The 16,555-nt window shown below is 37.7% G+C and overlaps 2 protein-coding genes and 1 pseudogene across 2 annotated transcripts; all 3 read left to right on the top strand.

The window, feature by feature from the left end:
- Positions 1–336: 336 nt before the first annotated feature.
- Positions 337–1,051, top strand: LOC149220168 (uncharacterized; annotated as a pseudogene).
- A 34-nt stretch (positions 1,052–1,085) lies between these two features.
- On the top strand, positions 1,086–1,911 carry LOC149220167 (uncharacterized). The gene has a single exon (XM_089387016.1). It carries the CDS (start codon positions 1,132–1,134, stop codon positions 1,909–1,911), a length of 780 nt encoding a protein of 259 aa, XP_089243142.1. The 5' UTR covers positions 1,086–1,131.
- A 489-nt stretch (positions 1,912–2,400) lies between these two features.
- LOC149220166 (small RNA degrading nuclease 1-like) lies at positions 2,401–3,090 on the top strand. The gene has a single exon (XM_089387015.1). The coding sequence runs from the start codon at positions 2,401–2,403 to the stop codon at positions 3,088–3,090; it is 690 nt and encodes a 229-aa protein (XP_089243141.1).
- Positions 3,091–16,555: the final 13,465 nt, after the last annotated feature.

Raw genomic sequence — 16,555 nt, 5'->3', positions numbered from 1 at the left:
TCAGAAGATATGGTCAAAAGAAGATTGTTGCTCATTTGATGGGATGACTGTTGTCCCAACCAGCTGTTGTTTAAATTGGGCAACAACAAAGTACTTGTCTGTAGTGATAACATCTCGCCTAGAAATTCTTTTGAAACTGTATACAGAAGGGCTTGCGGTGCAAATAATATGATCAAGATTGTTTCAGATGATGCAGAGTGGAGCCTAATTGTAAACAAAATGTGGTTATCAGTTCACATCAAAATTAGAAGGTATGTTCACAGATATGAAGACTTTTCGTGACACGATGCAAGGGTTTACTGCAATGAAGGCCCTACTCTGGCTGTCCAAGTTCTCATGATAAGTTTGTCAAAGTCATTCATTTTTGAAAGAAATAAAAAGATGTTTGAGTTTGCAGAATCAAAGTATCTTTATCGAATGGATGGAGGTCACAATCTCATTGGACTGCATCCCTTTCATGAAGAAGGATTACAAAGGGTGGAATTGGATCACTTGTTACATGTCTCTGGTATTAAGAATGGTGACCTGCTTATTATGTCAGATGTTGATGAGATACCCAGTGCACATACTATAAACCTTCTTAGGTGGTGTGATGGTATACCACCAATCATGCATCTACAAATGCGCGATTATTTGTACTCTTTTGAGTTTTTTTCAAGGTTACAGTGATTGGCGCTCATCAGTTCACATTTATCAATTTGGGAAAACATGCTATGGACATTTCCGTCAATCTGATGAGTTTTTCGCTGATGCAGGCTGGCACTGCAGCTTTTGCTTTCGCCACATAAGTGAATTTATTTCTAAGATGAAAGCATACAGTCATTCTGATCGTGTCAAGTTCTCTCATTATTTGAATCCTATGAGAATACAGGATGTGATTTGTCATGGAGCTGACCTTTTTGACATGCTACCAGAGGAGTATTCTTTTCAACAAATAATAGCGAAATTGGGGTCTATACCGCACTCATTTTCTGTTGTACATCTTCCATCTTATTTGATCCAGAATGCTAAAAAATTTAGATTTCTTTTGCCAGGCAACTGTCAGCGTGAAATCTGGCTAGAAAATCAATATCCAAAAATGGAGCATTAGTTGTTGCAGGCTTTTCTGATTCATCTTTGAAGGTGTGGAACATGGCCAAGATCGATGAAGAACACAATTCTTTTGAAAATGGCAATACAGGTGAAGTTGGTCAAACTGAGCAGTTAGTAGGTTTGGATATGGGGAAAAGGTCATACACATTATTACAAGGTCATGCAGGACCTGTTTATGCTGCAAATTTCAGCCCAGAAGGGGATTTCATTTTATCTGCATCAGAAGATTGTACAGTCCGATTATGGAGTTCAAAGATGAATGCAAATCTTGTTTGCTACAAAGGGCACAATTATCCTGTGTGGGATGTTCAGTTTAGCCCTGTGGGACACTTTTTTGTCAGTTCTTCACATGATCGAACAGCTAGAGTTTGGTCAATGGAGAGAATTCAACCTTTACGGATCATGGCAGGACATATATTTGATGTTGATTGTGTACAGTGGCATGTCAATTGCAACTATATTGTTACCGAATCAAGTGACAAGACTGTCAGATTATGGGATGTGCAAAGTGGTGAATGTGTGCGCATGTTTGTTGGACACATAGGTATGGTTTTATCAATAGCCATGTCTCCAGATGGGCATTATATGGCATATGGAGATGAAGATGGTGCTATAATGATGTGGGATCTATCAACAGGTCGATGTGTAACTCCTCTAATGGGGCACACATCCTGCATATGGACACTTGCTTTCAGTTGTGAAGGTTCAGTATTAGCATCTGGCTCTGCACACTGCACTTGTATTGGATGTCAAAACAGGATACCTTGGTTTGATTCCTGGGACACCACTATTCGACATCCTGTCACAGGAAGGGGCTAATGGTTTCAAAATTTCTGAGATTGCAAAACGCGTGCTTTCCCCATTTGAGGATTTTCCTCCACCTGTCATTCCCCATTAGAGGATTTCCTCCACTTGTCAAATTAGCTCAAGCACGTAAAATCAAGGGTTCTAAAGGAGATTGGCAGGAATTTTTAAATTCCAATAATAATAAATTTGGTTCATCACTTTGTGATCCCGGAAAGAAATCATGGGATGTTTTGGCAGCTTTTGTGAAGACATTTACTGCCAAGGAAGACCTTAAGTTGGTTACCAGAATCATGAGGTGGAAGAAGCGCAAACTTCAGTGATCACATATGGAGTCTTTAGACATGTCTCCTGAGCAGGAGTTGGTACGTCTAACTTATAAACACCCAAAATCTGAAAGGGCTATACTCATTTCCTTCCTATCATGAGGGATGGCTGGTAACAAAATTGAGGAAGTTACCAAATTCAAGCACTTCAGAAAGGTTGATATCTATAGATTGTGAGATGGTCCGATGTGAAGATGGATCAGAGGAAGTTGTGAAAGTTTGTGTGGTTGATCAAAATTTAGAGACTCTGATGGATCTGCTTGTGAAACCATCAAAACCTGTAATTAACTATCTGACGGAAATAACAGGAGTTACTACTGAGGATCTTGAGGGTGTAATCTGTAATTTGAAAGATGTTCAGAAGAAACTCAAGAATTTACTCGCGCCAAGCACAATTGTAATAGGACATAGTGTGCATCATGACCTAAGAGTATTGAAGGTAGACCATGCTAGAGTTATTGACACAACATTCATATTCCAATATCAGAATAAGCCTAGCTGTTACACCCCTAGTTTAAGTAAATTGTGCAAGGTTGTGCTAGGATATGAATTACGTGAGGAAGGCAAGCCACACATTTGTTTGGATGATGCAATTGCTGCAATAAAATTGACCCTTGCCAAACTAGATCGTGGACTTAATGATCCTCTTGACATGGGGGATCTTGAAGTAAATGAAGCAGACTTCTCAAAACTTTATATTCATAAGATACCCATTGGTACCTCTCAGGATAAACTACAGAATCTTTTTCCAAAGAAATATTCAGTTGAATTTCAGGCATTCTCTCCTGTGAAGAACAAATATTGTACAACATTTGTTGTTTTCAAGACTGTGGAAGATTTGGTAACAAGTGAGATATTTTATGAATAAAACCATTGAATAATTAAGTCCCAGATTTGAGGAAATGGAGTAAAAGAGGAAAATTTGTGGTGAAAACTGAAGTATCAGAGTTTCAGTATAAATCCAGCAGTAGTTCAGGAAAATCTTAGATTTTAGGGCTTAATATCAGCATTCAAAGGGTAAAATAGCAGTAAAAAGGTAGATTTTGTGGAATATGGTTCCACACTTAAAGGAGCAGATACAGTGATGTTAATCCACTTGGAAAACCTTCACTTAATTTGGGTTTTAAAAAACTATTTCTCATGGTTCTCGATATATTCTGGAGATTTAGTTGCAAATTAGTTTATAATATTGTTTTATGATAGGATTTTATTATTAAGTTTATTTTATTTTTTATTTTTTATTTCCTATTTCCTATGTTGAGGAAATCAAAATAGATTTGTAATCTAGTATATATAGGATTATTTTTAAAAGATAGAGGTTCGATTTTTGCAGCAGAAGGAGGCTGCTTGGGATTGTGAAATTTTTTTCCTGAATATTATTTTAATAAAGAAAATTTTGCCCTTTGGACCTAGGATCCATCACGGTGTTAATGTCTAGTATGTTTTTCCTGTAATTCACTTACATATTTTGTTTTTTTACCTTGTTACAGCATTATGTAAGAGATGTGTTAGGAATTGATCTGTACATGATGCTCCTTTCATGATGATTTTCCTGTTAGATGTAATGGTTTTCTTTGTAGAATTCATCCTTTGTTAGATGCTCTATTGAGCAACCCCGTGTTCATCTTTCGTCTAACGCTACTACTGTAGATCCATCCCCTGTTTGATGCCTGCAGGGTAGCGGGCTTTCTCTCCTATTCTTCTCACATTTTCAATATTTTATCTGGCTAAACATTGCACTTACTTTGCCCCAAGTTTGCCGGCAGAAACTAGCCCCAAATCCATAGCTCAATAGTCCCTTCTCTTGTTGTCTTCGACCCAAAAACCTTTTAAACAAATCCCTGCACTCCATAGCTAGCCTAAAATTCATTTATTTGTAGCCACATCTTGTTGGCAAAGAGAGAGCCCTCTCTGATCTGGCAGGGCTAGATGCTAGATCGAAAGCTTGGTCTATGGTTACCTCATAATTGCCTCTTCTCAGCCTTGAGGTTGATTCTGAGTGCTAACAAGACCCATGAAAGATCTTACCTCATCCACATTCTTAATAGATACCCACTCCATGATGGCCTTTATCTTATATGTATCTACTACAATGCCTTCCTTGGAGACAATATGTCCCAAGCAGTGTACCACAGTCTGAAAGAAGCTACATTTGTTGATCTTAGCATACAAGTGATGCTCTCTCAACAACCTCAACACTGTTTATAAGTTCTCAGCAGGCTCTTCCTGATTTTTAGAATATACAAGTATATCATCAATGAAGATAATAAAAAACTTATCCAAATATGGATGCAAAACACTATTCATCAAGCACATGAACGTGGATGGAGAATGTAGATGGAGAATTCATTAAGCCCATACCTGGTCCTAAACGTAATCTTGTATATATCATCCTCTTTGATGCATACCTGATGGTATCTGGATCTCAAATCAATCTTCGAGAACACAACTACTCCCTTTAGCTGATTGAACAAGTCATTAGTCCTTGACAAAGGGCATATGTTCTTGATAGTCATTTTTTTCAACTACCTGTACTCAATACATAATTTGTGGGTACCATATTTCTTGCTCAGAAACAATATCGGTGCACCCCAAGGTGATACACTTGGCCTAATGTATGCCTTGTCCAACATTTCTTTCAGCTGCAAATTTAACTAAACCAACTCAAGTGTGCTCATCCTCTAAGGTGCTTTCAATGTTGGAGATGCTCCTGGAACTAACTCAATAGAAACTTCTACCTCCCCATCAGGTGGAAAATCTGTAATGTCCTCAGGAAATACATCCATGAACTATTGTAAAACCGGGTACTTATTCAACACATCTACATCCTCAACCTCCTTACCCTTATCACTATAAATATGTACTACAAATAGGTTGCACCCTTCCCTGTGGCTATACTTTCTTTGCATAGATGTCGCCATCCTAACTGATGTGGATTTCTTCTTACCTTGTAAGACTCTTGGTTCTCCATTGTCATCCATAGATTCAATAGATTTATGATAACAATCAACCTTGGTTCTATATAGATACAACCAATCCATGCCCAATAACATATTATATGAACCCAACTGTAAAACATTCAAATGTGTTGCGGTAGGAATACCATTCAAATGAAATGAAAGTTCTCTTACCCAATGATGAACTCGCTTTTTCGTACCTGTAGTCAACTGCACTAACCAAGACTCTTCATGCAACTCCTTATTCAAACCACACTTATCCACCAAGTTAGGACTAACATAGCTATAATTGGATCTGGGATCAATCAAAATAGAAATAACTTTATCACAGATCTTACCATCCATCACAGCGATAGATGTTTTATGCTTAGCCTACCTGTTGTCCACGACTGCATAGATACGGGGAATACTCTGGCCTATATCTCAAACAATCTGCGCCTCCTCTACACTGTATATCTGAGTTCTGCAAGTCTAATAGTGCAAACAATCTCTCCTAAGGTGGTCTTTACCACAAGTCCAACAACACATGGGCTTCTTACTCTGATCTTGAGGCTAATGTCCCTGTCCTCTATTCAAGGCATTGAACTTCTTAGGTGGTGCAACCTTCTCCTTGTTATCTCTACTATGCGGCCTTGCTCACCTTTTATCCCATTTTCCTTTGTTCTTTACATCACCTCCCCAGTCTGACTTAGTCTCAGTTTTGCACTTCAATTGTTCATATAGATGTCTTAGCTTTCGAATGTCGTCCTCCAATGATCTAGATTCATCGAACTCGATCATGTCTTTGAATGCAACCAACAATCCAATAGTGAACCTCTGAATCTTGGCCCTTTCCTTAGTAAGATAAAGCACATACCTCAACAACTCCAAGAATCTGCTAGTGTACTCATCATCTGTCATGGAACCCATCTTTTGTTCATAAAATTCTTTTGCCCTATCATCAAAGTACCTTTCTCACAAGTACTTCTTCTTAAATAGCCACTCAAATTCACTCCAAGATGAATCTTCCTCATGAATACACCTAACATTCTTCACATCTTCCCACCAAATTTTCGCTTTGTCTTTGAGACTAAAGGTTTCTACTCTAGCTTTCATGTTATCTGAATAATCATCCAACTTGAAGAACTTCCTCATGCCAAGAATTCATGCCTCTGCATCTTGTGATTTCTTCATTTCCCCATAAAAAGTAGGTGGATTTTCCTTCTTAAATTCATCCGGAAAATACCTCTTATCACTCCTACTGTAAGGATGATACCGATGATGATTGTAGTGTCTATCTGAATCATAACTAGAATCATACTTGTGTCTATCCCTTCTCCTCTCCAGAGTGTCCAACAATCTTCCATCTCTAATTATATCATATCTATATGACATGTGTCTACTACAAGAACTATTGCCATATGCCTTATTAGTTTTTTCCTTCTTCTCATGACTCATCCGGAGCGGTCATCGTCACTGCAAATCTGACAAGACCTGAAGTATGACTACATTTACCTCTACTAACTATTCTTGTGACTCCATGATTATGTCATTATCCTCCTTACAACTCTTTATCTCCTCCTTTAGGCTTCTCATTGTCACTACCAAGTCGGAAGAGTTCCCAACACCACATTTCTCTTTAGATTTGTAGGGAGAATCTATGTAGTCAACCATCTTGCTATCCATTTGATATTTCTTCCTACAAGGCATATTATGTCACTTAAACCAATCACAATAAATCACGTACCTTAGCATAACTTGGGGAGGATACCTTGTCTATAAGATTACCAAATCAACGTGATACATGTATAACATAATCATAACAACATATATACAGATGCCAATAAATGTATCAACACATAAACATCACTCTAAGTAGGATCTAGTCATCAATGCAAGGCCATATCAAAAATGCATGCTATGACGTCATGCATGACAACAATCGTTATTCCATTGTACACATTGCCACATGCAACCAGCAGTATGCATAAGAAATTCCAAACCAACTACAAATACACATAACAGCATGTAGTCAAACATAATCGACCAATTCTTGTAATCAACCTACAATACTGATACATGTAATAAAATATTCAAAATGTAACCTAACATACAAGGATGTAAGTAGGTACCATGAAATCAACATGTAAGCAACATGCAATCCATACATAGTAAGTCACATACTCATTTCAAATAAAATTCATGAAATCAATAATAAATTCTCCATTGTAACCATACTACAACCTTAATCTGACATCAAGCAATTGAAATAAGTATATAAGTGTAAGAGACACACTTGTAATTGACATGCATGCATTACCAACACATAGCCCATCTGGTCTAAGGGGTGAACCATTCTCTGATACCACTTTGTCACACCCTCCTCCCACATCTAGCCAAGAAACCAACCAACCGGGGTAAACATGTGATGAGAGACCACTGCGATATGATTCGACCTCCTAAGTCACCTTAAGGAAGTGGAACCGATGAAAACACACCATACAGACATCCAACATCATCAAAAAAACCCATAGAAGACAAGTAAGCCACTCACATAGCCCATCCCTGGGTCCCACTGCTATTTTAGGTCTCTTGGGCCATAGTTGCTCTCATGCTATGGGCAAGGGAGTGACCAACAACCTAAAGTCTCTCTCACAAGCCTGCCTACCAGTGACTATGGACAAAAATTGTTAGTGTTGTGCCAACGACTCTGGGATTTTAACCGCTTTTTCAAGCCCAGAGCCCAAGACACTGCCCAGAACTGATCCATCTCTTTAAATCATTAAATTAACATGGAAATGAAAGTACTAAAGGAAATGCTTGTTCAATACCTTGACCGGATCCCTACTAGCCATGAGACGCATTTCATCAAAAATATCATTGACATGTAATCTACATGTGTAAATAACATAATTAAGTGTACAGATCTCATACTTATCTAATAATCGCTATGAACCATTTTTCCCTCATTCCCTTTGCTACATTGTCATCTATTAGCTCATAGACACATTATTCATTCACATACAAGTAAAGTCATGCTAAGAGCCACACATAACTGCTGACATAAAATATGCATATAGCCAACATAATACAAAAAAAAATACAATAAACATATCAACCATCAAATCCATAAATACATCAGTATCTTTACACATGAAAATCAAAGGAATTTATTTCTCATTAATGAATGCAATGAACCGACAGGAAATGGGACTACCACGTTACACCCGACCGTAGAATGGCTGAGCTAAATATCTCTTCATCCGTTCACCCCTGTGCCATATTCCAAGCATGAATGTGGGATCTCATAGGACACATCAATCAAAATTCATCCAGGGCTTCCATAGGTCATCCACCTCAACCCATCAAATTGTGATTCCACCTCATGTTCATACATCACCAAAACCATCACTAGATCAGTCTCCATGCTAACCATCTAGGGCTCGAGAGTGTTTTTTCCAACCAAGGATCCTCGACTTGTGACTCAACCCATAGCTGTCGTCGGGTTACAGAGAAATTGTCCAGCCAAGGCTCCCAGACTAGTAACTCAACCCACCAAGGGCTCCAAATTATTTGTCCAACCAAGGCTCCAGGACTAGTAACTCAACCGAAGTTGTTATAGGGCTCTAGAGCATTTGTCCACCCAATGCTCTAGGAAATAATAACTCAAGCCTAGCTAACGAAACATGAGAACCAACCAAAACAAAATAATGAAAATAAACCCACAATCATCGTGGCTATCTGTGAAATGGCAAGGTGAGACAATCCTCCATTCCAATGACAGATCATGACCAAGAATCCACATGCATATGCCATGCATGTCCAAACTAGTGAAGAAATCATACATGCAACTCAGTACCTGCAATAAAATCTGATGTAGCTACTGATGACGATGCCTTCTTATGCTTTATTTCTCTTCCTTTGCCTTCTTTCTCCAAGAATCCAAGTGTTCCACACCCTCAAAGAGTTCTCCAAGAAAACTCTAAGTATCCAAGAGTGTGTAAGAGAGAGAATAATGAGAGAGCTCCAAACCTAAACTGACGAAAGGTTACCAATTGTTCCTGACAAGTCCTTTTATGAATGAGGCCTCTATTTTCTTCATTTTCCATTATTTTCCTTTATTTTCCTCCTGACATGCAACCTGTGACCTTTCACCTCATTTTTCTTGTAATTTCCATTATTTTCATAAATAAATGTGCCAAAATTCCTTTTAATGCCTTACCCATTTGCTTTTCCCATTTCCTTAGCCGTAAACAACCAAATTAACACCCACTAGGATGTCCTGGCCAACATTTAGCTTGGAATAAGTGTCCCAGTCATCTGTGGTTATTGTTCTTAAAATTTATTACATGGAATTTTCACCAAGGTTGGGGGACATCCTCCTTAGTGTTCAATCACACATATAACTCAACAACCTGTTGAAAGAAGACATACTACTTATGGAGCTTTATAACACAACTCAATGCAGTATTTACAATGAAGGATCTTCTTAGGACCTAACATCATGACAACATGTCAACATACCACATAGTGGAGCTTTATATCACAACTCATTAAAATATTTATAATGATCATCCTGTTGAGTGCCAACTCATACGACATCATAATATCATGATAACATAGCCACATGATAGCATAGTAACATAACACCCATATCGCATGGTGGAGCTTTATAACATAGCTTGTTACGGTATTTACATCCATACACGAGTGTACATATAACAATGTTACCAAAATATATATACCAAAACATATGCCAAATCATATATCAAAACATATATCAAACATATACTAACATCATATCTAATAATCTATATCAAAACAACACAAAGCATATATCAAAACATCATATACCATGTATCAACCATCATAAAGCATATATCGATCACCATGAAGCACATGAAAAACCAACATAAAGAAAATACTAAACCACCATAAAGAAACTACCAAAAAAACATAAGTAATCACCAAACCACCATATCAAGTTTCTTTGCCTCAACCGGCAAACAAACGAGGGATACATGGTCTGCATCTAATCCGACATCTCCCATGTAGCTTCAACGGGCCCAAAGTGCTTCCATTGCACTATAACTTATTCTATTGCTCGGTTTGGGAGCATGAGCACATTTTTCTACAATATATAATGAGGCTGCAAGTAGAATTCTCCATTTGGTTCCACCTGCAATACAAACCATTCAATTACATGATCAACATCCTTAACACACATCTTAAGCAAAGATACATGGAAAACATAGTGGACTTTCATTGTCAGAGTTAGTGCAAATCTATAGGCTACTGGCTCAATCCTCTCAATGATACTAAAGGGTCTACAAAACCATGGTGCCATCTTGGTATATGAGTCAATCCACAAGGATCTCTTCTTCGCTTTGATGTGCAAGTACACCTGTTCCCCAACCTGGAACTCCTTTAACAACATGTTTCTATCTACATAACTTTTTTTCCTATCGTGTGCTGTCTCGAGATTCTTCTTGATCACTGTGTCTCCTATTCCATGTCTACCATCATATTTGGTCAAATAAATACTCTTCTAACTGGATCACTCCAACTAATGGGAGTGTTACAACTCTACCCATACAATGCCTCAAAAAGGACTCATCCTCAGTGACTTCTATTAACCATTATTGTATGCAAACTCTACCAAAGGGAGATACTCTTCCTATTTGCATTGTAGATGCAACATATGCATCCTCAACATGTCCTCTAAAATCATGTTAACCCTCTCTATTTGTCCATTCGTCTGCAGATGATATGATGTGCTAAAGGCAAACTTTGTGCCCAAACCTTCAAATAAATCCTTCCAAAACTTGGAAGTGAACTTCGTATCCCTGTTTGAGACAATCTTCTTCAGAACACCATGTAGCTTAACCATGCCTCGAATGAATATTGTGCCACATCACTAGCTTAGAATATAGACTTTACCAGAACAAAGTGTGCAACCATTGTTAAACTGTCCACAGTGACCATGATGGAATCATGTTGTTTCAATGTATTTGGAAACCCTATCATGAAATCCATGGAAATGACCTCACATTTGCACTCTGGAATCATGATCAACTGTAGCAATCCACCTAGATGTTTGTGCTCTACCTTTCACTCACTGACAATCGAAACATCTATCCACAAACTCTGCTACATCCCTCTTTAGATTCAACCAGTATTAATACCTCTTCATTGTTGTGAGTGTCGTCTGATAGCGTGGGTGACCTGAATATGTTATTGCATGAAACTCCCACAAGATCACCTTCTTGAGCTCATTGCTATCCAATACATATATCATGTCTTGGAGCTCGACCAATCCATCTGTTGTAAGATGATAATCAAAATTGTATGCACCTTCACTTGTACCTATACCTGTCCCTATACGTGTACTTCCACCTATACCTGTACCACTGCATGTACCTGTACCTACACCTACAGCTGTGCTTGTACCATGATCTATACCTGTACCTATACTATCACCCTGCTACAACCTATGGACCATCTATGTATATCTAACATCCTAATTTCCTACCTATAATATCCTTTCCTACAAATCTATCCCATAAGAGCTCATAGCTTCCAAGTGATTCACCTACATCCACCTATTAAGAGCATCTGCCACTCGGTTATCCTTGCCTTTGATGTATCTTCTCTCAAAGTCAAACTTGATAATCGTGGCCAACCATCTAGCCTGCTTGGAATTCATATTCGGTTGGTTAAAAAAACACAACCTAATGCGATCACCCATTAGCATAAACCGCCTTCCAAGAAGGTAGTGTCTCCACATCTTTAATGCAAGTATAATCGTTGCCAACTCAAGATCATGTGTGGGATAATTCTGTTCATTCTCATTTAGTTTCTGGGACTCATAACATACCACCTATCCATCCTGCATAAGTAATCCACCAGGCCCTCCCTTGCAAGCATCTATACACACTACGAACTCTTTTTTTGAATCTCTAATCTATAGTACTAGTGCATGTGTCAGCAACTACATAAGCTGCTCAAAAGTATTCTCACATTCTTTAGTCCATTCAAACTTCTTACCTTTTCATTGCAATGATGTAATGTGAATCAATCTGCGAGAAGTTCCCAATGAACATCCTATAATAGCCTGCCATACCCATGAAAGATCTCACTTCAGCCACACTCTTAGGAACTACACACTCCATGATGGCCCTTATCTTCTCTAGATCTACTGCAATGTCTTCTTTGGAGACAACATGTCCCAAGTAGTGTACCATAGTTTGAAAGAAACTGCATTTCTTGAGCTTAGCATACAATGGATTCTCTCTCAACAACCTCAACACTATTGCTACGTGATCGGCATGATATTCCTTGTTTTTAGAATATACCAGTATATCATCAATGAACACAATAAAAGGATTATCCAAATATGGATGCAAAACACTATTCATCAAACACATGAACGTAGCTGGACAATTTGTTAAGCCGAATGGAACAACAAGAAACTCATAATTCCCTTACCTAGTCCTGAATGCATTCTTATATATATCCTCCTCTTTGATGCGTACCTAATGGTATGCGGATCTCAAGTCGATCTACGAGAACACCGTGACTCCCTTCCGCTGATCGAACAAGTCATCAATCTTTGCAAAAGGGTATTTGTTCTTGATAGTCACCTTGTTTAACTCCCTGTAATCAATTCATAATCTAAGGGTACCATCTTTCTTCCTCACAAACAAGATCGGTGCGCCCCAAGGTGACACACTTGGCCTAATATATCCCTTGTCCAACATTTCCTTCAACTCCAACTTTAACTCAGCCAACTTAGCTGTGCTCATTTTGTAAGGTGATTTCAATGCTGGAGCTACCCCTGGAACTAAATCAATAGAAAAGTCTACCCTCCCTATGAGGTGGAAACTCTGTAATGTCCTCAGGAAATACATCCCTGGACTATTGTAAAACCGGGTACTTGTTCAACAAATCTGCATCCTCAACCTCCTTACCCTTATCACTAGAAATATGTACTGCAAATATATTGCACCCTTCATCATAATAACAACTGTATGAAAAGTTCTATGCACTAGCAGAGGTTGCTTGCAGCCTCAAAAGTCTTTCTTCTTCTAACCGCGTCATGACAAGTAAATGATCTAATGCTTTTCTGACCTGACCTTTCCATCAAATATATGAATGGTGTGTCCTTCCTAGTGGATGTGGACCAAAGAAAGAAAGTTTCTCCTCATCTCTGGGAGGTATATAACATCATGTAGAAGAAAGTTTGGAAGACTAGGTAGTTTGATCCTGATGGTGCCAAGCCCTAATGGCTTGATTTTGGACTTGTTTGCAAAGTATATTACTCCATCAACATTTTTAGTGTATGCTTCAAAGAAATCTCTCCTGAAATTCGTGTGGCAAGTTGCTCATGAATCAAGCAACCAATCATCTTTCCATGAAGTGAAGCATAATAAGTCTTCGGTTACTCCAATATTGTGATGTTCCACAACATAATGAGCGGATTCAGGTGCTTTACCTTTCCCTTTGTTAGTAGTTTTACCTTTTCCTTCATTTATTTCCTCTACTCAAATTTGTCCCAAGGCAACTTACATGTATAAGCATCACGTCCACCGCTATTGCATCATATGCAATGAAGATCAAACTTTTATGCTTGGGACTGTCTGTCCCCCATGCCTCTAAAATTCCTCCTTCCTCTTCCTCTTCAGCCACCTCTTCCTCTCAAAGAATCTTGTGCACAATTATTCTCTTTTTATGCAAGGTAGACAATTTCTTCAGAATACTCAGTTGTTTTCTTCCCAAAATCCTTCTCTCACTCAGTAAAATTATTCTTAAGGGATTCATAGGTAATCTCCTTAAGGTTACCACTTGCTTGCAATAATTCAAGATAATGTGAATAGGTAGGGAAATAGTGCCTTGACATAAGCTATGAAAGGAATATCTATTTCAACACCAGTGGCTTTTATGTCATGCATAATGGATCTTACCTTTGACACTAAGCCAAGAGGGTTCACATTTTCAGACTGAACAACTTAATCATCAATTGGACAACTTCAACTTCAGAGTTAGAGGCATACAATTCCTTCAACTTATTTAAGGCTTCAAAATTGTTTGAAAATGGAAAAATATAACGACTCACCTCTTCATTTATTGACATTGCAATAAAGGCATAGACCTTGGTTTTCTTGTTTTCCCAAATGGCAAGCTCTATGTGTGAAGTGGGATTTTTAGGTTCATTGCCTCGTTATCCTTCACAAATCCCTTTCCACAACTCATTGAAAATGATGGTTTGTTTTATCTTCTAGGACCACTCACGATAGTTCTCCTTTCTAGTGAGAACTACTCCCACTATGGATCAGTGTTGTGAAAATCGCGATAAAATGAAAAAATCGCGATTTTTTCCCTCTGCCGATAAAATCGCGATAATTAAACGAAAAAATCGCCAATTTTTTTTTTTTCCGATTTTTATTGAAAAAATCGCGATTTTATGAAAAATTTGCGATAAAAACTTAAAAAATCGCCGGGGGTCGCGACAGCATAGTTTTATAACGTTTTTTTGGGTTTTTTCATGCAATTTTTTTTGAAAGAAACAAATAATTTTTGAGTGGGGTAGCTTAATTTTTAACATTACCATGAAATGACTCAGGATGTTTGAGAGTGGTTCCAACCTCATTGAATTTCATATGGAGAAAGTAGAATTTTAGATTTCATTTAAAATCCAGCAAACTTATCAGTTTTTCAGGATTTCAGGATTGGGAGATTGTAATGTTTCCAGGTGACACCACCTGCTCGGGCTACCCCTGCCACCAGTAGAGGACGTGGTCTACCTCCTATAGCTCCTACTTCTAGTTCTTCAGCTTCTAGAGCACATCAGACTCCACTGCCATCTCCACCAGCACAGGCACCAACGTCTACATCTAGAGGGAAGGGGAAAGCTGTGGCATTTTCTTGCAAGAGGGGCAGAAGAAATCAATAGGATTAGACTTTCATTTTATTGTATATGACATTATGACATGATGAGATACATTATCATATTTTTTGTTGATATTTTGAAGCTGAGTTGGGACTCAGGAGTCAGGACTTACTATTCACGACATGATTCAATGTTATGTGTGATTTTAGCGCTAGAAATGATATTAAACATCTTATATATTAGTTTTTTTATCATATTTATGTGTCAATGTATTTATTTTATGTTGTAGATGGTTTATATATTAAAAAAATTGAAAAAAAATGAATATTTTTGTACCAAACGACTTTTTCCCGATTTTTTCTGATTTTTTTCCTGATAATTCCGATATTTTCCGATTTGTTCCCCGCGCTGATTTAATCCCGATCACGATTTTCACAACATTTCTATGGATATTAGTGAATACATCATATAATCTAGCCTAGCCTCAAAAAAATTTAGTAGTTGCAAAAAACGTTGATGTAATAAAATATAATGGCTATATCTTCAAAACTTCATTATTATACCTCCATCAAATATATAATTCACATGACATACTCACCATTCATGCTTTCTTCGTTAAAAAAATATATACTCCTCGTATATAATATACCTCGAACTCTCTCTTTTTTTCTTTTTATTTTTTAAATTCATATATATGACATATATGAATTATATTCAAAACTCCATTAAAAAAAACATCAACTCAAACTTATAACCACCAAACAAAAATAATTAACATGCCCATAATATTTGATGCACTTATGAATTTATTTATTTCATGAACAAATACCACTACATCTCACACCACATATTCATGCTCATTGCTCCTATATTGTATTCAAATAACGCACACACAGTTCGCACATAGTCTTCAAAAGGAGCACATACAATCATTTCTTTTGGTCTTGGTCTCATTCTATTTGCATGAACTGCATACCTTAAACCATGTCGGGCAGCGTTCATCGTGTCAGGGACGAACCAATGACCACATAGAGTTAGGCTACATTTAGTCGTCAAACCGATCTTCATATAATTTAATACATATGGTATGAACCAACGTTTAGAGGAGAGAAATAAAATGCCCTCAGCATAGTCTTGAAAGCGACGCTATACCATTTACGAACCTTACATGAATGTTTGACCAAAGTCTGCAGCGTATACTCAGTTCGAGCATACCATTCAATTCAGAGTTTGCTGACTTTAATTCCGTCTGATAGCAATCCCCGTGATGAAAGCAATTGGAATTTGAGCTCCTTCATTGCACACTTCGAATTTATTCAATGCAAATAACGCTTTGTCCGAACACAAATAATGAATAACACAGAACGAATAACGCTCTGTCCAAACAGAGAGAGAAAATAATGCAGAGAACGAATAACGCTCTGTCCAATCCCAAAGAGAAAATAATTCTTTTTCCAAACGCAGAGAATGAATAATGACAAAGGAGAAAAATGACAATAGGGATAGTA

This window comes from Pinus tabuliformis, chromosome Q (genome assembly GCF_031772625.1).
Source record: "Pinus tabuliformis cultivar Carrire ecotype Pingquan chromosome Q, CPIR1, whole genome shotgun sequence".
Taxonomy (NCBI): domain Eukaryota; kingdom Viridiplantae; phylum Streptophyta; class Pinopsida; order Pinales; family Pinaceae; genus Pinus; species Pinus tabuliformis.
This window is presented reverse-complemented; position numbering and strand designations above follow the sequence as displayed.